This window comes from Pezoporus occidentalis, unplaced genomic scaffold (assembly GCF_034315485.1).
Source record: "Pezoporus occidentalis ecotype Australia unplaced genomic scaffold, CSIRO_AGI_Poc_V1 ctg235, whole genome shotgun sequence".
Taxonomy (NCBI): domain Eukaryota; kingdom Metazoa; phylum Chordata; class Aves; order Psittaciformes; family Psittacidae; genus Pezoporus; species Pezoporus occidentalis.
In genome coordinates, this window is record NW_026914233.1 from 1,477,454 (window position 1) to 1,504,178 (window position 26,725).

A 26,725-nucleotide genomic window follows, 5' to 3' on the forward strand; every position below is an offset into this window, starting at 1 on the left:
TTTGTAAAATAAATAAGCATGCAAAAGAATTGTTAAGTGTGTTTAGTGACCGAACACCTCAGCCACAGCAGACTTGAGCACACACTTCCCTTCAATTCCTAGGATTACGGTGCCATCCTGTGGCCACACCGTATTGTTTCATGCTATCAAATGGGGTGGGTTGGAAGGGACCTTAAAAGCTCATCCAATTCCAACCAGGGACACTTTCTGCTAGACCAGGTGCTCCAAACCCCGTCCAATCCGGCCTTGGACACTGCCAGGGATGGGGCTTAGGAAACACTCTTGGCCACTACGAAAGGAGGACCATTGATGGGTGGGCATGGTCACCCTTTAACGGTGGTCCAAGTGGGATGTAAGAGAAGTGAGGCTTGGTGTCAGCACAAGTTTTGCACGCCCTCAAATTGTCCGGATTCCAGCCATCTGCTCTGGAAGGGGAGCATTTGGCACTCTTGTCCATGAAGCGACAAGAATAAAACTACATTCCCTGCCATTATTTCCTTTGGAAAGACAGAAAGGATTGAAACTTGGATGGCAACGGGATGCTCACGCTTCCAACCTCCCGCAGCCCCTGGCAGCTGTGACACTGTCCCTAGCACAGCACCGACACCCCAAGCCTATTCCATGTAGCCTCCCCGATGGACTCAGAGGGGGGTTTAGGAGACTAGTTTCTGGGGGTGCCGAACTGCGGAAGCAGTATTTCCCGACAGTTCCTATGGCAGCAACGACTCCCGACCCGGAGAGGCTTCTCTGGAACTACTGCTAACGGGGAGGGGGGAAAGGAGGGGGGAAAGGAAGAGGGAAAGGAGGGGGAAAGGAGGGGCGGAAGGGGGGAAAGGAAGGGGGGAAAGGAAGGGGGGAAAGGAGCGGAAAGGAAGGGGAAAAGGAGGGGGAAAGGGAGGGGGGAGGAAGGGGGGAAAGGAGGGGGGAAAGGAGGGGGAAAGGAGGGGGGAAAGGAGCAGAAAGGAAGGGGAAAAGGAAGAAGGAAAGGAAGAGGGAAAGGAGGGGGAAAGGAGGGGGGGAAGGAAGGGGGAAAGGAGGGGGGAAGGAAGGGGGGAAGGAAGGGGGGAAAGGAAGGGGGGAAAGGAAGGGGGGAAAGGAGGGGGGGAAGGAAGGGGGAAAGGAGGGGGGAAGGAAGGGGGGAAAGGAAGGGGGAAAGGAGGGGGGAAGGAAGGGGGAAAGGAGGGGGGGAAAGGAGGGGGGGAAAGGAAGGGGAAAAGGAAGGGGAAAAGGAAGAGGAAAAGGAGGGGGTGAAGCCACCACCCCCATCGAGCTACCCCCCGAAACGCACGCAGGGTCACGCAGAGTCACGCAGCGACGTGGCACCGCCCACCTCCCCGCCCACTGCCGCCTGGCCCCGGTCCGCGCCTGCGCAGAGCAGTGAGCGCTGCTTTCCCGCTCTCTGCGGGTAGGGGTTTGTGTCCTGCTGTGGGGCCGGGACTGGGACTGGGACTGGAACTGGAACTGGGACTGGGACTGGGACTGGGACTGGGACTGGAACTGGAACTGGAAGGGGGGTGTGTGTGTGCGGTTGAACCGGCGGCACCCGGCACCCGGTGCGGAGCAGGGCACGGTGGGTGCGCGGGACCCCTTCGTGAGGAGGTGGCCCTGTGGTAAAGGGCCTCCCGGTGGGCCCCTTACTCCTCCTTCGGCCTGGGGCGGGCCGGTGAGGATCAGGGGCAGGAGGGGGTTCCGGGCTAGGCCGTAATGCTAGGAGGCTTACTGGACTTTGCTTCTCAGTTAAAGAATGAAACGCAGTAAGGAGCTGGTTTTTGTGAAGTTCATAAAGTCTGCTGCGAGCTCGGAGTATTTCTATAAAGCTCTTGAGGTAAGTAGGTTTGATCGCTTTTCTGAGTGAGCTTGGTGAGGCATTAAATGATTTCTCTGGTTGGCTTAGATGTAACTTACATGCATACATAAATAAAGCTACTTCCGGTGTTTCATAAAGTTTGATGGGCGCTTTTATTGAAGAAGTTGCTTCCTGAACAAGAAATAATTGTAATTTCAAAACCTGTTGACATTTAGTGAAGTGGCATGTAGCTTAAGTGGTCTGGATGGGCGTCACTCATCTAAACTAAGCAGACTTAATCCACCTTGAGAGGATAGTGGGAGCTAAGGGCACTGTGTGGTCCTGAAAGTGTGTGTGGTGAAGAATCCGGGGAATAAGGGTGACACCTATGAGGTGTTTTAGCCCTTTCTTTTGCCAGTGTACTCCTGTGTGGTAGCTTTGCAGTGAGCTGTTTCAGGCAGATGTACTTATGTAGCTTCCACAGGATTGGCTGTTTGTGATTTGATAATCAAGTAAGTGGTGGTGTATATGCTGTTTCCCTGCAGTCTATGAAAGAATTTCAGTCAGAAGAACATCTCCAGATCCTTGACGAAGGGACAGCGCTCAATATAAGAGAAAATGATAAATCGCTTTACATTTGTGATCCTTTCACAGGTGTCGTTTTCAATCATCTCAAACAGGTATGATACCCATCAACTTACTTCTACCTATATTCTCTTCTAGAAGCATAGGTGCCCCTATTTTGTATGCTCTTTTTACACTGAATACAGCAGTATGAAGTATTCACAATAAAGTCTTTGAAGCTTCACTGTGTTCTGTGTTTAAGGAGGATGACTAGCAAAGCATAAGGAATATTTTGAAGCATGTGCAAAAATAAATGGCATGATCGGTTCTGATTCTGGTGGAGTTTTAAGCTGATTTTCACACCTTTTTGCCTCCTGAGTAATATGATTTTGTTTGACATGCAAGGAATAGCTGGAATTCTCTGGCATGTTAGCTTATACCATCTGCTGCTTTTTACTGAGGTCAGAAAACCTACAAGGATTGTACTGAAATCCACAGCTGAAAGAAAACCAAAACTGTCAACTACCTAGAGATGCTAAAGGAGTACAGACCAGGGGTCCTGCCTTCCTCAGGATTCAGAGACAAGGAAAACCTTTCTGATACCATTGTACCTTCTGCTAATTCTTTTTCCCCCTGTTAATTTATTGCAGCTTGGCTGTAGGATTGTTGGACCACAGGTAGTCCTGTACTGTATACAGGCCCAGAGATGTGTCCCAAGAGCTGAGTATCCCGTGTACAACATGACCATGGTCGATGTAACAGTATCCTGTACCAGCCTTGAAAAGGATGTTAGGGTAATGCTTTGTACAAAATAGATTGCTTAGGTGGTTGTCATTGACATTTGCTTCAGATGGATCACTGCTACAGCAGCAGTCATGCTGTATCTAAGTTTTACTGTGCCTCTGTCTGGATTCGTCTGCTGTAGTTCGTACACTACATATAATTTATGTAGGGAGTTGTATGGGGAAAGAAGGAGTTGTAGATGTAGTGTATAAATGTGTATCTCTCTGGTGGTTTATCCATGCATGCACATATATATATTATATAAGCATATATATATGTGTAGTTATAGAAGATTTCAGCTGTATTAATATGGGGGTACATGGAGGGTTTAGGGATTTTTATTAACTGATGAGACAGATCACTTATCTTGCTGGTTTATCTGTGGCTGTAGTGCTGCAGGCAGCATGCTCTGTTTCTGGTTACTCAAAACTACATAGTAAAGATCTGCTACCCAGGCAGCTATGGTTTAATTTGAAGTTGACCTTTTAGTTATTCCAGTATCTCTTTTTAATATATAGTACCGAAGATGTCAACCAGCCATAAAATTTTACTTGTACCATATGAATGTAGTATTTATATTAAGGATGTGTATTATGTTCAGCTTATCATAAATACAAATCAAATGTAAACTATATTTGATGGGTTTTTTATGGCTTCCATATAGATCCATTTTGTGTTTTGAACCATTTTTTAGGAGAAACCATGGACTACTGAAATCCACGATTTTGGTTTTTAAGGTGAATCATAGAATCAACTAGGTTGGAAAAGATCTTTTAAGATCATCAAGTCCAACTGTAGAACATAAGTACTGTAGGTTTTCTTTTTTCTTCATAATGTTCTGTATTTTTTTCCTCACTCAGGAAGAAGTTCATAAATATGTACAGCTGATGGGTGGACGTGTGTCCAGAGACCTCAGTGTGGCAGTAACTCACCTGATAGCTGGAGAAGTTGGCAGCAAGAAATACGTAGTAGCTGCTTCCCTGAAAAAACCTGTTTTGCTTCCGGCTTGGGTTAAGACTCTGTGGGATAAGTCTCAGCAAAGGTATAAAGAAACTAAACAAAACCAGTTTTGTTTTGGAGACTGCTAATTCTTATGCAGATACAGTCTGCTTTCCTTTTCTGGTTGATTTTACTTGGAAGAAAAACTGTTTCTTTTTCTCTCTTCCTCCTTTAGCATAATGACATACACTGATGTTAACATGGATGATTATGCTTGTCCTGTGTTCCTTGGCTGTACAATTTGTGTAACTGGCTTAAACACTTCAGACAGGAAAGAAGTCCAGCGCCTCACTGTTGAACATGGTGGACAATATACGGGGCAGCTCAAGATGAATGAATGTACTCATCTCATAGTTCAAGAGCCAAAAGGTAGGACCTGCAGAGTAAACATTATTCTCACTTCTTGAGTGGAAGTAGTGTAAATATGTATGAGAGTTTAAACTGTCAGTTTGCTTCAGTGTTGCTCTCACTGCTGCTGTTTAGGGGAGCACTGTTCATAAAAAGAGTAACACAGGGCACCCTGACTTTGCTGTAAAGGCTTGAGAAAGAGAACCAAAGAGCAAAAGAACAGAGACTCAGATGGTATTTAAGGAAAGAAAAAGGGAGACTCCAAGAGGGGATGGAAGAATAAGGAAAAACTAAGTTTTTTGGGAGAGCTGCATAGGACTTAATTTATATTCTGATTGAAATTGTGTTGTGGACTAATGTTTTTTTATCTGATCTGTTCTGTGTGCCTTCTGAGCACCCTACTAAGGTAAAATGAAAGCTTCCTTAAGCTACTTTTCTTTCCTCTTGGGAAGATGAAACAATTGTAGTTTTATTGTGAGAAGAAATTTTTCCCCAATTTCCCTCCCTTTTCCTATGGGGAAATATCCTTGGACTTCATAAGCTTTCTTTTTCCCTGTGCATGAAAGCTTTAAAGCCCTTTTTATAATTTTACTTTAGTGTCCTGTCATATTGTACCCTTGAGCTAATCATCAATGAGAGTTTTTGCTCTAACTTTATTTCGAGAATAAATAAGCAGCTTATCAGAAGAGTCCAGGATAACACAACCTGCACATTGAAATCATGAATTTTTAACTTTTGTTCATGTCCAGCCACCTTGTAGTGATCACTTTTTGACAGCATTTTGGTGATCTGTGGTTTGTGTTTTTGCTTACATTTGAAAGGTCAGAAGTATGAATGTGCTAGAAAATGGAATGTGCATTGTGTGTCTATCAAGTGGTTTTCTGACAGCATCGAGAAAGGCTTCTGTCAGGATGAGACAATGTATAAAATAGAAGCTGGATCAAAACTGACACCCAGTACATCAACACCTACGAGTGATGTTGGGAAGCCTGATAGTAAGTAAGACCTTTTAAAATACATTTAAGGTAGGAAACGTGTAGTAAGGAAGAAAGACTGTTCCTAATTAGTAGGGCACTGCTTGCTTTTGCAATGCTGGTTTGGCAGTTTGGGCTCTGATTCTACTTATGCTTAAAACACAACAGATTACTTCTATGCATATAGAATATTCCAATGTGTGTAGACTTAACATGTGAATACTTAAAAAGTAGACTTGAATTAGGCACAGGATTGTCTGTTTAAGAATCAGTGGTGTGTATCTCCTAGAAAAGCATGACTGTTCATACATTTATAGGTTAAGATGAGTCTGTTATGATTTTAATCTCAAAAGCAGTTTTGGGGAGGGGGGAAACAAATGCTGATTTTGTTTTAATTATTAATTTTCTGGGTTTTTTTAATTTTTATTCTTTTTTTTACTTTAATCCATGCTGTTGTCATAAGGAAAACTAAAAGCATTTTGTAAACAAACATGAAAGCAGCATGAAAGACCCAGTTGGCTTTAAATGTGCCTTTCCAAACACCTATTACTGCCTGGGACTTCAGGAAGTGACTAAGCAGGAGCTCTGGGTTAGCACTACCAAAAGAGCATTGGGAATTCAAGTTAGGTATTATGGAAACTGCATATAACTCTTAACATCATTGGACTTCATGTTGATTTCTTTTTACTATAGAGAGGATTATCTGTTTTTAAGAGTGTTTCTAATAGGTGAGCACAAAACTGGGATAAAAGCTTTGAAAACTGCTAGTAAGACTGTACTCAGTCTGCGTATAAATAAAGCCCTTGGTTTAACCAGTCATACTTCTCTAGCGTTTGTTGTTATTCAGATTTATGTTTCCTTCTATCACAACAAAATCATACATGGCAGTTTTGTGTTCTGTTTAGTGAAGCAGCAGAGAAAGATGAATCAAAACTAACACCTCCTATTTAATTTTTGTTACAGATCATGCCCTTCCAGATGTCAGCCACATTTCCAACATCAATCTGAGTAGTGTTAATGAAACCGAATTCAGCTCTGCTCTGAGCAGCAGGCAGGATCCTCTTCCTGATGAGCTGGAAAACTTGGATATAAGTTCCTTTCAAGCCCCCGAAGATCTGTTAGATGGGTGTCGAGTATGTTTAACAATGTCTGCTTTGAAATGTTCAGCCTTTAACCCTGTGGCAGCATCTAGGTTGAAGCTGGCAATTGCTGCTTGAGTAAATTGTTTCCATGGTCAGCAGCAAACGCCACATTTCTTTTGTGTCGACATGCTGTAGTTTGCATGTGTGTCTAACTGTATGTGTGTGTGTGATTGTATTAAATACGCAGTATAAGTACAAAATGACATAGACATATATTTAAACGCTATAGAGAGTGGCTGGGGGTTCATTCCATTAGTAAACACTTTGCTCGATTTATGCACAGAGATAAATGAATCGAGTTCTAAATGCTTAACTTTGTTGCTGCTTCTCAGAAGCTATACCACTTGTTTCTGTGTTCTACAGCAGTCAAATTATACCAAAATATTCTTTTTTTCTTTTCTTTCTTTTTTTTATTTTCCTTTTTTTCAAAGCCTTTTTTGTTGCTCTGTTCCCTTTGCAGATATATCTCTGTGGCTTCAGCGGCAGGAAGTTGGACAAGATGAGGCGGCTTATTAATTGTGGTGGTGGTGTTCGATTTAATCAACTTAATGAAGATGTTACCCATGTCATTTTGGGGGAAAATGATGAGGAGCTGAAACACTTCTTGGACAAGATGTCTCACAGGTTATAGTAACTTTGTTGCTTAAGGTCTACTTCTAGATTGTTTTCTTTCTCCCACCACCCTGTAGAAAGGATAACCAGTTCTTCAGTGAGTATTCATAAGTACATCCTCATGGGTTCTTGAATACTGTAGTTCTTTGGGTAGCTATGAGTCACCTCAGGAAATAGAAGAACAGTATTCTAATTGTTGAAAAGAAGTGTTAACATGTATTTGTTAATATATTGAGGAGGAAAGGGTTTGGTAACCCTGCAGTGGCAGATATACTTCACATTATAGAAAATGAGTATGAAATTCTTTGGGTTTAGACTCAAAGAATGAAAAACCAACCAATCAAACAATAAACTTGAGGTTTGCAAAGTGCCCAAAGCTTTTTAGTATTGGAGTTACAAAATTCGTGTGTGTGTATTTACTAGTATTTGTGGAGTAGGAAAGAAGAATAACAGGTTTGAAACCTGCTGTAACTTGTGTGTGTCATACTTCATTTTATAGGCCTCACGTAGTCACAGCAAAATGGTTGCTGGACTCATTCAGTAAAAATAATCTACAGCCAGTGGAGCAATATATCCCTGTAAACTATCAGCTGTTAGAGAATCCAATTTTGGAGCAACCTGGAATGAAATCAGTTCTTCCCAAAAATAACAGTCTCTTGAAGAAAGAAGCTGTGAATGTTAGAAAGCATCAGAAAGCTGCTGAAGATGATGTCCTCTCTCAATATGTAACTAATGATTCTACATTAGGTATGTTCTGGTCTCAGCATACCATAGAAAGTTTAACTGCTCATGATTATTAGCATGCAAGTCCTGCAGCATTTTGTTATTAAGAAGCTAGCCACAGCTAGTGTGTTTTAGAAATCAGGCCTATATAGAGCAGTTTTAACTAAACCTGGCTGAAAACAGCAGAATCATAGAATGATGTGGGGTGGAAAGGACCTTAGGATCATCTGGGTCCAACCCCCTGCCACGGGCAGGGATACCTCACACTAGAGCGGGTTGTTCTGAGTTCCATCCAACTTGGCCTTGAACACTGCCAGGGATGGGGCAGCCACAGCTTCTCTGGACAACCTGTGCCAGTGCCTCAGCACCCTCACAATGTATAACTTCTTCCTTTCATTTGCCCCCAGTGTCCCCTGTTTAAGTACTATAGTTTCTTCATGAAACTATTTTGAGTTGTCTTTAATTTTCTAATCAAGCAATTACTGGTTTTGGTTGGTTTAGATTTATTATTTTTTCCCCTTTCAGATGAAGCTGGAAAACTAACATCCAGAACCTTCAGTGATGTTACTCACTTGACTGTTCAAGGAGAGAATGAATCTTCCATCCATAGTGGTTTTCTGGGAGAGTCGTCTGCACTAGCTGAAGAAGGACTGTTTGTCAGAAAGAGCTTTCTTCTTCTGGGTTTTGGTGAAGAGGATGAGTCTTGCATTGCAGATATTATAAAGGAGAATGCTGGGAATGTCCTGCCACTGCAAAGCAGAACCCTGGCAGACTATGCAGTGGTACCTTTACTGGGGTGCACAGTGCAGATGACTGTTGGTGATGTTGTCACAAACACATGGCTGGTAAGGGAGTTACACTGTCAGTTCTGTGAGTAGACATTTATCTATTAGAGATATGTCTTGTCAGTATACAGAGTTATGAGTGGCTTAAATATAAGTAAGATTCTGAGAGATTAGCCTTGTTGCTTTTGATGTGTACTAAATGAAAGCATGCTTTAAAGTGTCTGCATTGATAAGTAATCTTTTATCTGTTCCACTTCGTTTTCTACTGGCTTGTTAAACAGACTTCATTGTCATGACTCAAAGGCTCCTTATATGACAGTCTGACAGCATTCTCTCTAACTAATAATTGTAGAAGGAGCCATTTGACTAATAATGATTTCATATGATATCTTTGTGCTTAACTTTTTCTTGTTTCATGCTTTTTACAGCTTTTTAATTGCAAGTCAGCTTCATAGCTCAAAGTCAAATACTAACCTTATTTGCCAAGAGTGTGCACATGATGTAGACTAACTGCTATTAGTATTTCTCAGTACTAGGTAGCTTTCTGTGAAGTAAATCTATGCAGAATCTTAGGACATGTCTTAAAACTACTTTCAGGGAGCCTTCAGGGTTGGAAGCGTAGTAACTGAAAAGCTCTGAATAATGCCTCAGTATGTCAGACCTGACAAAATCCTTCAGGGAAGAATTTGTCTGATTCAATGGGAAATACTTTGTCTCAGATGTAAGGATGGACCCAGAATTGCTTGCTGTTGAGTCCATAAATGCTATAGTACAGTTACTGAAATATTGTTGGCTTTGTTGCTATTTGGCTTGATTTGTGTTTTATTCTCTTTCGCTTTCATTAAGTTAACATGTGTGGAACAGCAGTTCCTTTTAGATCCTCAGTCCAATCCACTTTTCACACCAGTCCCGGTAATGGAAGGAGTTACCCCTCTGGAAGATTGTGTTCTTTCTTTTAGCCAGTTCACTGGTGCAGAGAGAGACTCTCTGGTTTGTCTGGCAGGACTGCTAGGAGCCAGGTATGTCTTCTGTCACCCTTTTTTCTTGTTCTTAGACAGCCATTGTTAAGAACAACATACTTAATCACGAAGTGGCCGTTTCATACATTGTGTATATTCTTACTGTACAACTTAGAATATCATTTGATCTGATTTGTGGTCTGTTTGGACTAAATTCTCTGCCTGTGAGTTCTCAGTCCTGTGTCATCTTGGAATATGGGTCCTTGATGATAAGATAAAAACTAATATGAGGAAAAGTATTGTTCATTTGAAAACGATGGTTGTTGGCCATTGAACTGTGTTCAAGGCCAGGTTGGACAGAGCCTTGGGCAAGATGTTCTTTTGTGAGGCATCCCTGCCCACGGCAGGGGGTTGGAACTGGATGATCTTAAGGTCCTTTCCAACCCAAGCCACTCTGCGATGCTATGATTTGAAAATGGGATATGTGAGGATTTCTAGAGTATGAGAAATGTTATGGGTTTTTTTGCCTGTAAGTGTAGGGTAGGTTAAGTTACAATGTGGATGGTCTTAGATAATTCTATAGGTCCTTTTTCTGTTGCTTGAATGCACTTTACAATAGTATAAATCTGCCCTAAATGAATTTTGTTTATGACTAAATGAAGATTTTATGGCTCAATGAGTATTTTATTAATCTGATTTTAGAGTCCAAGAATTCTTTGTGCGGAAAGCCAATGCAAAAAAGGGCATGTTTGCCAGTACCCACCTTGTGGTGAGAGAAGCGGATGGTTCTAAATATGAAGCTGCAAAGAAGTGGAATTTACCAGCAGTCACTGTAGCTTGGCTTTTGCACTCTGCAAGGACAGGAAAGAGAGCAGATGAAAGCAAGTTCTTGGTGGAAAATGCAGAGGCTGAAGGTTGGTTATTAGCAAGTTAGGGAATATGGTTGTGTCACATCACTGTTCATTCATAATGAAGAGTATAGGTAGTATGAATTTTTCTTCCCTGACACATTTGAAGTATTAGAGCTATAGGATATTTTTCCAAGTATTTTTCCATATTTCTTTCTCCTGCTGTTGAGTTGTGATTACAGAAACAATACTGTGCATTTGCTCTAAGTATTTTGGAGCAAGCTAGTGGATTCTTGTAGTTATCAATCAGTTGGGAATCTGGCTCAGTTGCTCAGCTTTGTCCTTTTGGACACATTCTGCTCTGTAGGTTGCTTGGGAATTGATGGTAGATCCCGCTTAGAACTTCATACTTGTTAGTTTGCAATGACATGATGCCCCTCTGATGCCTGCTTCATGTTCTGAAGCTTCTGCTCCTTTTACTTCATGCTTTTTATTTGGCAATATTTCTTCCATATCTAATGATTCAGTGATTTAATACTGAATGCTAGCAGACCTGTACTACCAGTGCCCTTGTGAATTAGTTATATGGATCACTTAGAGAACAAAAATACGTTGTTGGCATAGGCATGTTTTCCCTGTATATTACATTTTTAAGGAAAAAAAAAAAGAAGGGGAAACGGGGAACATGAGCAATAAAATATAAAAGCAATTCTTGCGCTAATGTTTTTGAGCTATGCTTAAATAGAAGCATTTATGATGGAGAACCTTTGAGGGCTTATTGCTGTCTAAATTTCAGTCCTATTTATCCGAAGGCATAAAGGACTGGAAGTGTATGCAGTGACCTAAAGAGGTGTGATTAAGAGTCATGACATTTTACATTGCTTGGGAAGTAAGGAGCCAGAGAGGAAATGCCTTTAATGTTGAAAGGGAAGAATTTGTTGTGTATTACATCTGTATTTTGGTAGTTGTATGAGGTGTATGAGCTATACAGGGATGTGTGGAACTGTGTGAGCAGACCTGGGCTTGCTCTCTCCTTTTCAGACACTTAGGGTGTCTCAGTATTGACACTCAGTGCCAGTGTAGTTAATGGAAGTAGTTAACTGGAAGAGACACTTACAATACTGGCTTTTAAAATGGAACTGTCAGTTTCAAGCATTTATTGGAGAGGATATGAATTATATTTTTTTTTAGGGAAAGAAAGGTCAGATGAACTTCTTGTTTAAATGAGAGTATATGTGAGATCTCTGTTAAAAATCGATTGCTTGCTTATGTTTTCTTTGCTTCTTTTAAAGATAAGGAGAGTTCCATTACTCAGCTTAGCAAGACACCAACAACTGTTAAATCTCCTGATGTGAAACAATATAATTACCTCCTTGAAGTTGGAAGAAAAAAACCTGTGACTCCTCTTGATATCAGCAGGTTCCAGAGTAAAGCTTTCCAGGCTGCCATCTCTCGTCACATGGGGAATACAACCCCTCTTGCCCAAGGGGGAGTGCTACAGAAAGAGCCGTCTTTACATCTTGATACACCATCAAAATTTCTTTCCAGGGACAAGTTGTTCAAGCCTTCTTTTGATGTAAAGGTGATCATCATTGCATATTCTTTAGTCTGTAAAGCCAGTAAAGATGTGTATAATCTTAAAACAGCTCAGAAACCTTTGCTTACCCTGTTTCATGCTCTTAACATGTAGACTTTGCATTTTCAATGCTGGAGGGGGACCCTTCATCAGGGACTGTAGTGATTGGACAAGGGGTGATGGGTTCAAACTGAAAGAGGGGAAGTTCAGGTTAGATCTAAGGCAGAAGTTCTTCCCTGTGAGGGTGCCCAGAGAAGCTGTGGCTGCCCCATCCCTGGCAGTGTTCAAAGCCAGGTTGGACAGAGCCTTGGGCAACATGATCTAGTGTGAGGTGTCCCTGCCCATGGCAGGGGGTTGGAACTGGATGATCTTAAGGTCCTTTCCAACCCAAGCCAAGCCAGGAAAACTGGCTCTGCTTACACACACACACACATATATTGTATTAATATATATAGTTAATGACCTGTGGACCAAATTTATTGACTAGTAGATGCAATAATGTTCTTAACAAATCTCCTTTGTGCCCACTGCATCATATGCTTGTGTGTTCTACACCTCACACAGTATGCAATCTGTGTTTTCATTTTTGAGGCCTTAAGTGAAAGATCAGTGCATTGAGTTCCTGCAGAGTTGTTAGGTTTTTCTGGGGTTTGTTTGTAGGTTGGCTGTTTTGATGTGGTGTTGTTTTTCGGGGTGTTTGGGGATTTTTTGGGGTTGTTTTGTTGGTTTTGTGGTTTTGGTTTGTTTCAGGTTTTTTTTAATGCCTCTGCCTGCAATAAAACAAAACCTGTATTACCAAACCAGAAGAATTCAGTGTTCTGCTTCATGAAGAGAAGACTCCAAGAAGACCTTATAGGACCCTTCTAGTACTTAAAGGGGGCCTGCAGGAAAGATGGGGAGGGACTCCTTATCAGGAGTGTAGTGTTAGGATGAGGGGGAATGGCTTTAAACTGAAAGAGAGTAGATTTAGATTAGACATTAGGCAGAAGTTCTTCCCTGTGAGGGTGCTGAGGCTCTGGCACAGGGTGCCCAGAGAAGCTGTGGCTGCCCCAACCCTGGCAGCGTTCAAGGCCAGGTTGGACAGGGCTTTGAGCAAGCTGGTCTAGTGAAAGGTGTCCCTGCCTACAGCCGGGGGTTGAAACTGGATGAGGTTTTTAAGGTCCTTTCCAACCCAAACCAGGCTGGGATTGAGTGATTCTGTGATTCAGTTTGGTGCCCTGCTTTTCAAAATCTGATAGTTTACACTGGTATTTTCAAAAGTGACATACTCTAGACCAAAAATTCTCCTTCTTAAAAAGGTGCAGGTAGAATCACATACTCATATGCAACTTTTGTGGGAGGTATTAGTAAATTAAAGTAATAGATTGGGGTTAAGAATACCAGGGTTTGGCCACTGGCTTTTCCACTGAAGGCAGTTTTCATTGATGCAATGAAAAGAGAGACTAATAATTTACCGTCCTATTTTGCTTTTATAATCTGAGATTGGGATTGTTTTGTACTGCCTTTGTACAGTGGTACTATAGTTGCACTTGCTAGCTTCTACTGTAGTATCCCGTCCTGGTTTAGGACATGTAATGTGGTCCTGAAAGTCACTTGCTTCTTTTTTGGTAGGATGCTCTGGCAGCTTTGGAAAGTCCAGTAGGTCCTGATCAAAAAACCAGGAAGCTGAGCACACCCCTCTCTGAAGTCATCAGCAGGAACTTGAAGTCGGCACTGGCAAACAGCACGAGGCATGCAGCAGCTCTGACTGCCAGCCCACATCTGACTGCTGCACAGCCAGAAGAGGTAGGAAACTTTGGGGTTTCTGTGAGGGTGCTGAGGTGCTGGCACAGGGTGCCCAGAGAAGCTGTGGCTGCCCCATCCCTGGCAGTGTTCAAGGCCAGGTTAAACAGAGCATTGGGCGACATGGTCTAGTGGAAGGTGTTCCTGCCCATGGCGGGGGGTTGGAAGTGGATTAGCTAATGATTCTATGCGGAGATTATGTTCCAGGGAAACTGGCTGAGGGTGAATCTTCAGCTTTTGGATTCCAAGTGCATGGAATTACAATAGTACTGGATTTTGACCTTGGATTTTGGGAGAAGTAAAAATGTGGTTAGTTTTCTTATTATTGCTTATTTTACTAAATGTGTGGTTCGATTGATACACTGGAGGGAAGGAATGCCATCCAGAGGGACCTTGACACGCTTGTGAGGTGGGCTGATACCAACCTTATGAAGTTTAACCATGCCAAGTGCAAGGTCCTACACCTGCGTTGGAGCAATCCCAGGCACAGCTACAGGTTGGGCAGAGAAGAGATTCAGAGCAGCCCTGCAGAGAAGGACTTGGGGGTGTTGGTTGATGAGAAAATGAACATGAGCCGGCTTCAGTGTGTGCTTGCAGCCCAGAAAGCCCCCGTGTGCTGGGCTGCATTAAAAGGAGCGTGACCAGCAGGTTGAAGGAGGTGATCCTGCCCCTCTACTCTGCTCTTGTGAGACCTCACCTGGAGCATTGTGTGCAGTTCTGGTGTCCTCAACATAAAAAGGACATGGAACTGCTGGAACAAGTCCAGAGAAGGGCCACGAGGATGATCGGGGACTGGAGCACCTCCCGTATGAAGATAGGCTGAGAACATTGGGGCTGTTCAGCCTGGAGACGAGAAGGCTGCGTGGAGACCTCAGAGCAGCCTTCCAGTATCTGAAGGGGCCTGTAGGGATGCTGGGGAGGGACTATTCATGAGGGACTGTAGTGACAAGACAAGGGGTAATGGGTTAAAACTTAAACAGGGGAAGTTTAGCTTGGATATAAGGAGGAAATTCTTTCCTGCTAGGGTGGTGAGGCACTGGAATGGGTTGCCCAGGGAGGTTGTGAATGCTCCATCCCTGGCAGTGTTCAAGACCAGGTTGGACAAAGCGTTGGGTGATATGGTTTAGTGTGAGGTGTCCCTGCCCATGGCAGGGGGGTTGGAACTGATCTTAAGGTCCTTTCCAGCCCTAACTATTCTATGATTGTATGTCATACTTAATATTAGAGTATTTTTGTGATTGATACAGAAACCTTCCATACATTATCTTCTGTTTTTATCCTTGCTGCTTGAACAGGTAGAAGAGCCCAAGCCTCTAGCAGATGTTGTTATTTATGTTAGTAAAAAACTGGGTAAGAAACAAAGTGAACTGAATGCAGTAGCAGCTTCTCTGGGGGCAGACTACAGGTATGAACTGATACAAACAACTTCTAAGCTTCTGCAGTGATGTAACATCTGATAAGTATGAATCTTAGGATTCTAATATGCTTTATCTACGTGAGCTTTTGCTATAGCTATATATTAGATTTCACCATCTTGAACAATTTCAATTGCAAATAAGGCCATCCACTACTAATGAGAAATAATGCTACACACATTCCCTGACACATCCCCAGTCTCTGTGGTCTTGATAAAAGTCTGTCTTGGGAAGACTGAAAAAGAATTATCTTGCAGGTTGTAAGCATGGCCACGTTGTGTGTGTAGAAAAGCTCAGGAAAAATAGGTTGTCATGGAAAGAATTTTTGGGATTTAAGACTGCTCCCACTAAATCCAATTTATGTGTTTTGTTACTGATTTCTACAGTAAGTGTTACTATTCACAGGTTGGATAGGTTACACTTATGTTTGGTTTAGAAATGCTGAAGATACTTGCATTAGGTAGCAAATACTAGGGTTTATTATCAGTTTAAGTGTTAGAATCCTGCATTTTGTATATTTTGAGCTTGGAGGATCAGTATTTCACTTGTAGCTGAGTACGTCAACCAGAGATAAAAGCTTTCTCATCCTGGGTCACATATTCTTTTCAGAAACTGATTTGAAACTCCACTTACTTACATAAACCCAAACCAAACCAAAGCAAAATTCCTCCTATTCCATGTGTTTATCACATTTGGTTTGTTTGCATCAGGAATGCTTTCAAAAGACACTGAAGTTGTTCAATCCTGAAACTGCTGTCTTTTTCTGATGATGAAAGTGGGCTCATTGCTTATTTAGGCATAACAAAATAGGCAAACCAGTATGTTAATGTGAACAAGGGATAGGACTACTTCTGCTTTGGATTTCTGATACTTTTTCATAGAAATGATATCTTGGAGTTACATTTGAAAATTATTTGAAATGATACCTTGAAGTTGTATTGGAAGGTGTCCCTGCCCATGACAAGGGGTTGGAACTGGATGATCTTAAGGTCCTTTCCAACCCAAACCAGGCTGTGATTCTGTTTCATTTTCTTTTCTAGATGGTGTTTTGATGAATCAGTAACACACTTCATCTACAAGGGAGGACAAAATGACAGTAATAAGGAGTACAAATCAGTTAAAGAACGGGGTATACATATTGTTTCAGAACACTGGCTTTTGGAGGTATGGAGCTTGCTTTGTAAAATTGAAGGGAAATGGAGTCTTAAAACCATTTCCCTTCATTTTTTCTGTTTTGCATTTATATTGAACATGTATACAGACTGATGTTTTGCATCCTGTTTTGAATATATAAATTCATCAGTATTCACTGATGTACTTTTACCTTGCTGTCCATGAGGAGGAAAGAAATTCTGTTCCATTGAACGTTTCTTCTGTGTCTTTCCCAGAAAGAGAACCATGTTTTTCTCTTGTGTAAAATACTTCTTTTTTGTGTTTTTATTATACTTTTCCTGTGTTTAGACGTGAAATTTCTTTTATCGTAGATCATTTTCTCATCTTTCTTACGTTAACTGATATTATTGCAGTGTGCCCAAGAATGTAAACGGCTTCCTGAATCTCTCTTTCCTCACACATACAATCCCAAAATGAGCCTGGACATCAGTGCAGTGCAAGATGACAGACTCTCTTCCTCCAGTAAACTTCCATCGACTGGAAAACCATCAGAGGAAACCGAGGTATAATGTGTGATGTGAATTCGTGTACTAAAAAGCAATTTAGATTCAGTTTGTTGTTATAATAACATATGGCAGGGGGTTGGCTGGAGGGTGTTAAAGGTCCTTTCCAACACAAACTATTCTATAAATAAAAAACATAGATGCTTATTCAGTGATGACCTGTATCAGGTTTAGCTAGTAATTAATAGTAGCTATTGCAGATGTTCTGCAAGGTTTTTCTGCATTTGTAATACTCTTCTTTGTAGTGCAGTGGACGGAAACACAGGCATTTTGGGCTTAGAAGCACTTCCCAGATTTGAAATGAATATAGGTCCAGTCTTCGCCTTCCCTTGTAGGTAACAAGATCCAAGGTGTGAACTTCCCTTAGCTGACATTTAGACTGTAGAATAGATGTCACTGATGGCACGATTCTACTGTTCTGCTGTCCCTGCAGTAGCAGAAAGGTTAGATTTACTCTCAGGCAAGATTAATGATCTTCAATATTTATACAGGTGGTGAACATGGGTAAAAAGCAAAAAACAAAATGGTATTTGAGCATTCTGCTTTATTGTATGTAGATTATTCCAGTGGATGAAGATGATGTGGAAGATGATGCAACCACTGACCAAATAAAGGAAATGGTCACTGCAGGAGAAGAACAAATTGGAGCAAGTGAATCCAGAGGAGGTAAATGTAAATCAAAATAGTTGTGGAACATCACACTAACAAGATAAATTTTTTAGTTTCAGGTGCTGAATATTAAGATCTGGTATTTCTTTATTACATGCTGGTCAAGTATAGCTAGCTCTTATTGTTGCTGGATGACAGGAAAGGGTTTTGTTCTCTATTTTGAAGACTTTGATAGCCCATAGAAAATCATGATCATCCCTTGCAATTACTTAACTGCCATTTCCTTGTTCTTAGAACACTGAAGTTGGTCTTTAGCATGAGAAATCTCTATTTCAGAATATACCTTTTGTTATGCAAAGAAATGTGTGACAGGAGAATTGTGGGTGCAAGTTAGATAATGTTAGCAAATTCAGAAGTGAGCCAAGGGGAGATTTCTTGTGTCAGGATAGGTGACCTGGCCATGTGTAGTTTTCCTAGATAATTTTTCCCAGGTATCTTTTCTTCTCCTCAGTGTATTGTCTTTGTCCCAGTGCAGGGGGGAGGCTGACTGGAGGTTTGGTTACTTTTCACTTGTTATAACAGTCTTGATCTTACGAGTTCTGTTCCTTCTCTTTAAGTTTTAACCCAAGCACTAGAAATGAGGGAGAACTTCCAAAGGCAGCTGCAGGAGATCATGTCTGCCACATCACTGGTGAAACCACCAGGGCAAAGAGGATCCCTTTCAAGGAACAGTATTGATGGTTCTCCAGCCACTCCTGATAGCACACGGTCTGCGCGGAATGGCCGCAGTAGGGTCTTGGAAGCTCTCAGGTATTGGTTTGTGTTTCAGAGCTGTTATCTCTGCACATACTTAGACATTCATTGAAACATGAATAGGTGGCCAGGGTTTCAAGTGTATTGTCTTTCTCTACTGATACACTTAATTTGCGTCTCTTGCAATACACAATCTTTAACTTGATGTGCCAGATAAAGTCAGAATGTTACCTTAATCTTTTGGTTTAAAGAAAATATCACAGAATGGTATGATTGTTTTTTAGGTCTTAATTGAATTAGGCCAACTGATTTCTTTCTCTTCAGATTAGTTAGTCTTCTCATAAATTCCAAAGAAAGCAATGCTGCACTATTTCAATACATAGGTCATATACAAGTAGTGGGTATTCCTGCAAAGTGCCTCTGTGGATGGTTCTCCTCTGTTTCTTTTCTCTCTAAACAGAGAATAGGTTTTGAACTCTTAACAGTGCTGAGCTACAGTGAGGATGTAATGGAAACCTTGCAAAATTACTCCTTTAACTTGATCATTTGCAAATTCAGAGGTTCAGTAAAGAGTGGAGTACACTCATTTTGGAGTAATTTATCAATATGACACATAATAAAAAAATCTCCTACTGAGATGTTGAGGGTGGTGAGGCCCTGGCACAGATTGCTTGAAGAAGTGGTGAATGCTGCATCCCTGGCAGTGTTCAAGGCCAGGTTGGACAGAGACTTGGGTGACATGGTCTAGTGTGAGGCATCCTTGCCCACGGCAGGGGGATGGAACTGGATGGTCTTCTCCAACCCAAGGGTCCTTTCCAACCCAAACCAGTCTGTGATTCTATGAGATTTCGGTTGCCTTTTTCCAGCCATGCTGACACTTAAGCTCCCAAAGTCAGGCTGCTGGAGTTGCCTTTATACTGAAATTGTCCCCTTTCCCAGCTATGCCTTCTAATAATGAGGTCACTTGGATGCTACAGTTGATGTGATTTGTTAACACATTGCTCTGGCAGTCTGTACAACAAATGCATATTTAAGGTATCTGTGGTCTTCTCCTTAGGCAGTCCCGCCAGGCTGTTGCAGATATAAACACGGAGCCATCGCAGAGTGAGCAGATCATCTGGGACGATCCTACTGCCAGGGAGGAGAGGGCAAGACTTGTCAGCAACTTTCAGTGGCCTAATAGTCCTTCCCAGTACACTGAGCAAGGTCAGGGTAATGCCAATAAGAACACGGATGAAACTGTCTTCAAAGGATCTTTAGCTGATGCAGAGATTGCTGCTATAGGTAAAATGACAAATACAATATCGTTGTTCTTTGCTACAGCATCCATTTAATATTGGGGACTTTAAAATACGGTAGTGTTTGAATTCTACTTAAAAAGAAACAAAACAAGAGCACTGTTGCCATTCTTGAATGCCAGAAGTGCAATTTCACATCTTTGAGCTCCATTATGTATTGCTGTTTTATAAAGAGAAGCTTTCCTATCCATTTGCCATTTGTGGTCAAACACCAAAACAATGCTTCTCTAAAATGGTCTACCTCAACTTCAGGAAATCCCAGTGTTTTCTGAACCACAACTGGTTTCCAGATACCTGTTCAGGTCAGGGTAATGGAATTCTAAAGGGAATACTAGTAGCAAAGTAGTGGAAGTATTAACAAGTGAAGAATGAAGATTACAGGAAGCAGAGAACCCATGAGCCTGAAAAACAGGTATGTCAGAGCTGCCAATGGATGTGCTTCAGTCAGGATTCAGTGAAGGTACTGTATTTGTCTTCCCTGTTCTTTTTAAGCCTTAGTCTGCTGCTAGGACTAAGGAAGCAACATACATCTGTTTTTTCATGTGCTTTTGCTTTCTTCCCATTCTGCCTCCTGAGATAGCAGAATCCTTTATTCCTCTCTCCCCACTGCCTCCCTCCTGCCCCCATCTCCTTCCCTCAGTCTACTTGGAGAGTTTCTGCTTGTGGCAACAGTCATCCTGAAAACTGGCCTTGTCCTAGAGGAGGCTGAAGAAAATTGGCTAAATGCATTCCATTGCTTTTTGGTTCAACCATATTGGTGTGGTTTAGACAAAGAAACCGGAACAGTTGAGGTTTTGAGTCTTTTTTTCCAAGGAAGGCATCCAGGGACATGAGTTTGCAATATTACAATTGCTGGTTTGTGGTGTGAGGAAGAGCATCTTTTGGAAGGGCAGTGGTGAAATGTAATTGTAGGTATTACAGCAGCAGTTGTGTTTTGTCCTTTTAGGATAGCTACTTCTTTAATTGTTAATTTTTGTTACCCATAATTATATTCAGCCAAAAGCAAGTCAACATTTTATTTTCACAGCTCTTCCTGAGGCTGTAGATGGAGATGGGATTGAAGGTCTAAAGAATCCTGTATGTGGAGATCCTGAAACACCAATCAAAGATCACTCGATCCCCACTCTGCAGACCCCCAGCATTGCTGTCCCACTGGCTAACCCTCCTGTTGCACCTCAGCCCAAAGAAAAGGTTGGTCAGATGAAGAAATATTTACAGTGAGTTGTGTTCTGAGAGATGTAGGGGCACTTAAAATAGTTTTGAACATGACAGTGTGTATAAAGAGGTGAACAGCCAGCAGGGCTAGGCCAGTGATTGTCTCCCTGTGCTGGGCACTGGTGAGGCAGCACCTCAAATCCTGTGTTCAGTTCTGGGCCCCTCACTGCAAGAGAGACATTGAGGTGCTGGAGGGGGCCAGAGAAGGGCAACGGAGCTGGTGCAGGGCCTGGAGCACAAATGTGATGGGGAACGGCTGAGGGACCTGGGGGGTTCAGTCTGGAGAAGAGAAGGCTCAGGGGGAACCTGATCACTCCCTGCAGCTGCCTGGTTGTAGTGAGGTGGGGTCGGTCTCTGCTCCCAAGGAACAAGGGACAGGACAAGAGGAAACGGCCTCAAGCTGCACCAGGGCAGGTTTAGATGGAGCTGAGGAACAATTCCTTCCCCAGAGGGTGCTCAGGCATTGGAACAGGCTGCCCAGGGCAGGGCTGCAGTCACCGTCCCTGCAAGTGTTCACACAGCGTGGAGACGAGGCCTCAGTGCCATGGGTTAGTGGTGGCCTTGGCAGTGCTGGGGAGCGGTTGGACTGGATGAGCTTAAAGGGCTTTCCTAACATGGTTAATTCTATGATTCTGTGGTTTAAAGCCACAGAATTCTGTGGATATTCTGTGGATAACTTCTGTGCAGTTCTATTTCCCTTTCCTCATTTCTTTGAGATTTTGGACAAAGAATGTTTGCTGAAAGAGAAAAAGCTTTTTTTGTTCAGACAGATAAAGCTTTTTGTCCAGTTAGTTCCTGCTGGAATGCTGAGGTAGGCTTTGGAATGAGGAGTTATTATGTGCATTCATTGGAATTCCTCCAGCCGTGTTAGGATGATGGAAGAAGTTTAGTGGTTGGTTGTGGTATCTGGAATTTATGCTTAGATACAAAGGGGAAGTTATTTTTCTGTCAAAAACCTGATTTAAAATTCCACTACTTTATAGGGAACTAGGAAAGGGCTAGGGAAAAAAGCTTAGTCTTTTGTAGTGTATCTCCTGATGCTCAAACTTCCAGCAGCAGTGTGTCTTTAGAGGCATAACTTGTCATGCGAGTACATAAGCTGTGGTAAAAATGCAGAAGACCCCTGAATTTATAGGAAGTGTGAATGAATGAGGCAGTGTGATAGATGGATGATGATTTTTTTCATGTGTTCAACTTGTCATTCACTGGATATGAATGAAGGATTAGTTTTTATGACAGGTTGGTTCAGTTGTGCCCTGAAGAAAGGGGCAACCACGTGGCTGTTAAGCAGGAACTTAACATTGATTTGATGCAATGTTTTTTGTCAAGTAATTGACAGGTTTGGTTCTGCTTTTGCTGGCTAAAAGAAAGCTGAGTATAAAAATAATCCAGAATGTTTGGGAGAGAAATAGTCAGCTGTCAACCTAATCTTTCTGTCATACATTCAGAATCTGTTACTGTACTTTCAGGCTGTTACAGAAGAAGAAAAGGCTGATGAAGAACCAGAAAAAGTCCGTAAATTTCAGCTGTCTTCTTTTAATCCTGAAGAAAGATTTGATTACTGCCATCTGATTGAGGAATTAGGTACCAGCTATTTGTGAAATGCAAAGAATAGTATGTGTGTGGATGTGTCTGGTCAGCTGTGGCTCACTGGGGAAAAGAAAGGACGTCTGTTACTGACTTACCAGATTTGAGGTCTCAAATTTATGGCTTTCTGTGCTTATGAGTGATTCTTTGAATGTATTATTATGATGTGAGCACTCAGCTTTGCCATAAAACAGCAGTGGGTTTGTCTGCTGGCAGTTTTCTTCTAGCTGTCTCCACAACAGCCTCATTCTTTACTGCTGGGAGTGCCCAGGATCTGCTGTGCTCTGGTGTCTCTCTTATTCCTGTCTGTTTATCAGAGCCACTCTTTCCCGGCTGCTTCTCCTTCCTTGCCAGTGTCACTTCAGTGATAATGCTTTCAATGTGAATTTGAGTGAAATATATTTTTATCTGAATTCAAGTAATTCTCATTTTGAGTTGATCTTTTCTGTGGTACCTTTTAAATAACGTGAATAAAATTCATTTCTCAATTCAAGGTGGAGTATTGCTTGAGAAACAGTGCTTTGATCCAAGTTGCACACACACCGTTGTGGGACATCCTCTTCGAAACGAAAAGTTCTTGGCTTCGATGGCAGCTGGGAAGTGGGTGCTTCATCGTTCCTACCTGGAGGCATGTAGAGGAGCTGGCTGCTTTGTTCAGGCAAGTGACCTGTACTTGTACACTGCTGCATTTCCTTTTAGTTTAGACTTAAAACTCTCAAACCCAATTAGGTTTTTAGGGTGCCTGAGCCTTAGGAGTTTTAGAGGATCCAAAGACTGACAGGATTTTCTCTGGAAACTAGTCCTGGACCAAACTCCCAGTATTGGCTAAATGAAATACCCACAGTTTTTATAGCTGCTTCTGAAAACTGCAGCTTGCATACCTTTTGATAAATTCTCACTAGTATCAGCTGGCATCACATGGGCTTTGTTACACCAGGAATTGATCTTGATCCTTTCAGTAAATGAGCATGGAATAGTTTTAAATAATCCAACTCTCTAACCATGGACATAAACAGTTTTTGAACAGTATCTCTTCTAGCTCCTCACCTTCCTGTTACTTCACAGTTCTCCTGAGTTTGGTGGTTACATTGACCAGGCTAACTGGTTCATATCTTGATGTATCAACACCAACTTTCATTGCTGTGGAAGACACTGCAGAAATGTAGAGTTGATGGCACCCAGAGTAGTGAGTTAATTTGCTCACTACTCTGGACTCACTCAGAGGAATTCACTTGCTGTTGAATTCCTTTGTAGATAACTGCCAGAGGAATCTGGTTGTGTACATGACTTGATGTCACAGAAATACATGAGTAGATTTAGACATGTATGTGCAGTGAAGAGCCAGGTCTCTCATCTTTAACTAGAGCTGCTTGGGCCAGATAAACTCAACGGATAAAACTAGAGTGAGATGGGATTTGGAGAGGATTGGGGGGATGAATTTTTACTCTTAAACTTTTTTTTCTGCTGGTAAAGTTGTCAGGAATGTTTTGTAATTGAAGCTTCTGATTGTCCTAGGAAGAAGATTATGAGTGGGGAAGTAATTCCATACTTAATGCTTTGCCTGCAATTAGCATAAACCAGAAGAAACTAGCACTTGCTGCCATGAGGTGGCGGAAAAAAATCCATAAAGGGAGACAAGAAACTGGTATTGTTGAGGTATGGTATTGTGGAGATATTTAGATACTCAGCATGGGTGGACAGGACAGGGCGGTGTGCATACTGTTACATTTAAAACAGCATAAGGTGCTTCCCTAAAGCACTTTCTGTGATCTTTATGGTGCGAGTTCCATAGTCTTTCAGTGAGGCTTTTGAAAGTGGGACTTTCCCTCTTGTTAAAAGACTCCCTAAAGGGGTCCCAAAAAGTGTTTCCTAAAGTCTTTTAAGTCCTCTCTCACATCGAGCATTGGAGTCGAGCATTCATTGAAAGGTAGAAAGAGTGCTTTTTTTCTGCCATTTACACTTAAAGACAAAACGAGGTGATGGCATATCTTTATCTGATGGATATTCCTGAAAGAGGAAAATGAGAGATCCAGTAAGTCTTTGTAGTACAGATGTACTTTTGACTAAATTGAGTCTTTTATCTAGGGAGCTTTCAGTGGCTGGAAAGTGATCCTGAATGTTGATCAAACCAAGGAAGCAGGATTCAGACGCCTTCTTCAGTCAGGAGGAGCAAAAGTATGTAGAGTTTTGGGGTTTTAATAATTAAATATACATATGTGTTGGATTTTGTGGGGTTTTGGTTGGTTGGGGGGGGTCCTTTCTGTTAAACTCTGCTGGACAGTTTCTGTATGAGTAAAAGGTCTGAAGCAAGAAAATTGCTTACACAGGTGTCCTGGGTTCAACAGTAGCAGTCATTTTTTCTCTTAGTAGCTGCTGCAGTGCTGTGGTTTTGACTTTAGTCTGAGAGCAATGCTGGTAACACCAATGTTTTAGTTGTTGCTAAGTAATGCTTACTCCGATCAAGGACTTTTCAGTCTCATGCTCTGCCAGTGAGGAGGGGGCACGGGATGCCAGGAGGAGGCAGAACCAGGACACCTGACCCAAACTAGCCAAAGGGGTATTCCATACCACAGCACGTCACGCCCAGTATAGAAACTGGGGGCAGTTACCTGGAAGAGCTAGATCACTGCTCGGATTGGGCTGGGTATCGGTTGGTGGGTGGTGAGCAATTGTATTCTCTCCCCTTGTTACTTCCCTTATTATTATTACTGGTGGTAGCAGTAGTGGTTTTGTGTTATACCTTAGTTACTGGACTGTTCTTATCTCAACCTGTTCTTTCCATTCTCTTCCCCATCCCTCTGGGAGTTGGGGGGGGAAGAAGAGGGAGAGTGAGCGAGCTGCTGCGTGGTTCTGAGTTACTGGCTGGGCTCAAACCACGACAACAGGATATCTGAAACGTGGTCACAGGGTGAGAGGAAAGAGCTGTGTCATTTCCATTTCCAAGCAGTTGGGCACAGCAGCTTACCTGGGGTCACACAGTCAGTAGTGCTGGTGGGAATTAGGATAGAATTTCTGTGCCCTGCTCTGATGAGAAATATCACCCTTCTTTAAAGGTGTGTGAGGGTACAGACTGCAGTGTAAATGGCATTTTATTTCCCATTGGTTCACTAGTTAATTTGATGGGTGAAATTATAGGTCATGAACTGCATTTGTCTTGGGGAAAGAGCCACAAAACTAAACTTGTTTTGTCTGTCGTGTTTTGATGTGTAGGTGTTCTCTGGTCACTCTGTGTCTCTCTTCAAAGAAACAACTCACCTCTTCGCTGACTTCAGTAAGCTGAAGCCAGGGGACAGCAGGGTCAATATAGCAGAGGCAGCAGCCCAAGGAGTGAACTGCCTGAAACCAGAGTACATCGCTGACTACCTCATCCAGGTGTGCATGCTGGAATCCTGGCCACAAGTGCCTGTGCTCAGCACTTCTGTATGTGGCCTCAGACTTTAACCTGACTTGTTCTAGAGCTGGCAGTGCTGCAGGATAGGCAGCTTGTGAAACCTACTCAAAATGTAGGTGTGCGATGTTGGGTTTGATAGTTTCCATTTTAGAAAACAAATGAGCTGTTTCTTTCTTCTCAGAAGCTTTTTGAGCTAAACAAAGACTTAAGGTAAATCTATGGGTTGTGTCTTTTTTTTGTCTTCTTCTACTGAAGGATCCACCTCCCCCAGTGGAGTCTTACTGCCTACCAGAAGCTGTATCTTCCCTTCAGAACAACACAGAATTTGGAAGTGGGTTGTCCCAGAAGAGAAAAGCAGTGGGAGAGATGAGCCGAGTCAAGCGATCCAAAGTCTACTGAGCAACTCCTGTGCTTTCCAGCTGTACATTTTTAAATTCATATTTATATTTTTTCATTCTCGCCACCAAAATTAAAAGCTTCTGAGTTTCTCTTCTCATTTGTCTTGAGATTAAAATAATCTTACAGTAACATTCATAGGAAAGATTGCTTTGGTTACCAGGAGCATCTAAAAATACAGCAAGAACTCATCCAAAAAATAGTGTCTCCAAAATGTGCCAGCTGTTCCACTAATGGTTTCCTTTAGGGACACCATTGTATAATAATGGGTAAGAAACACTTTGTGAGGTGCTTGTCATGTCTTCTGTGCGTGTGTTGTGGGGAAAATACCAGTTGATAAGAATTCTATTCAGGAATTCTGTTCGGTTCCACATGAATTTTGCCTTTTATTATTTTCTGTTGGAGGGGAAAGGGGGAACAGGACAAAAAGAACTGCCTTGTAAATTTTTGTACTAACAGAGTATATGAATGACCTCTATAAAGCAGAGGCACTGCTGAGGTGCT

At 42.1% G+C, this 26,725-nt stretch overlaps 1 protein-coding gene across 3 annotated transcripts; it reads left to right on the forward strand.

Moving 5' to 3' along the window:
- The first annotated feature begins 1,547 nt into the window (after positions 1-1,547).
- On the forward strand, positions 1,548-26,313 carry TOPBP1 (DNA topoisomerase II binding protein 1). Of its 3 annotated transcripts, none has more exons than XR_009965456.1 (28): positions 1,548-1,570; positions 1,738-1,825; positions 2,332-2,466; positions 3,001-3,144; positions 3,994-4,175; positions 4,308-4,501; positions 5,302-5,475; positions 6,418-6,587; positions 7,057-7,220; positions 7,708-7,955; positions 8,457-8,776; positions 9,563-9,735; positions 10,378-10,589; positions 11,816-12,105; positions 13,711-13,884; positions 15,177-15,286; positions 16,337-16,460; positions 16,823-16,972; positions 17,530-17,638; positions 18,199-18,391; positions 19,392-19,618; positions 20,660-20,823; positions 22,317-22,431; positions 22,929-23,096; positions 23,954-24,090; positions 24,520-24,609; positions 25,645-25,937; positions 26,081-26,201. XR_009965456.1 is itself a non-coding variant. In XM_062621884.1 (28 exons), exons 2-28 carry the CDS (start codon positions 1,745-1,747, stop codon positions 26,222-26,224), a joined length of 4,554 nt encoding a protein of 1,517 aa, XP_062477868.1. In that variant the 5' UTR covers positions 1,549-1,570; positions 1,738-1,744; the 3' UTR covers positions 26,225-26,313. The 3 variants fall into 3 exon arrangements, 2 of the variants coding, with proteins under 2 accessions (XP_062477868.1, XP_062477870.1); XM_062621884.1 differs by having other exon boundaries at positions 1,549-1,570; positions 25,645-25,806; positions 26,081-26,313; XM_062621886.1 differs by lacking the exons at positions 1,548-1,570; positions 1,738-1,825; positions 2,332-2,466; positions 3,001-3,144 and having other exon boundaries at positions 4,038-4,175; positions 4,400-4,501; positions 25,645-25,806; positions 26,081-26,313.
- Positions 26,314-26,725: the final 412 nt, after the last annotated feature.

Coding starts and splice junctions, on each gene's coding strand:
- TOPBP1 (XM_062621884.1), top strand. CDS start 1,745: ATGAAACGCAGTAAGGAGCTGGTTTTTGTGAAGTTCATAAAGTCTGCT. Junction 10,590..11,815: donor GGAAAATGCAGAGGCTGAAG/GTTGGTTATTAG, acceptor CTTCTTTTAAAG/ATAAGGAGAGTTCCATTACT. Junction 24,610..25,644: donor TTCAGTCAGGAGGAGCAAAA/GTATGTAGAGTT, acceptor TTTGATGTGTAG/GTGTTCTCTGGTCACTCTGT.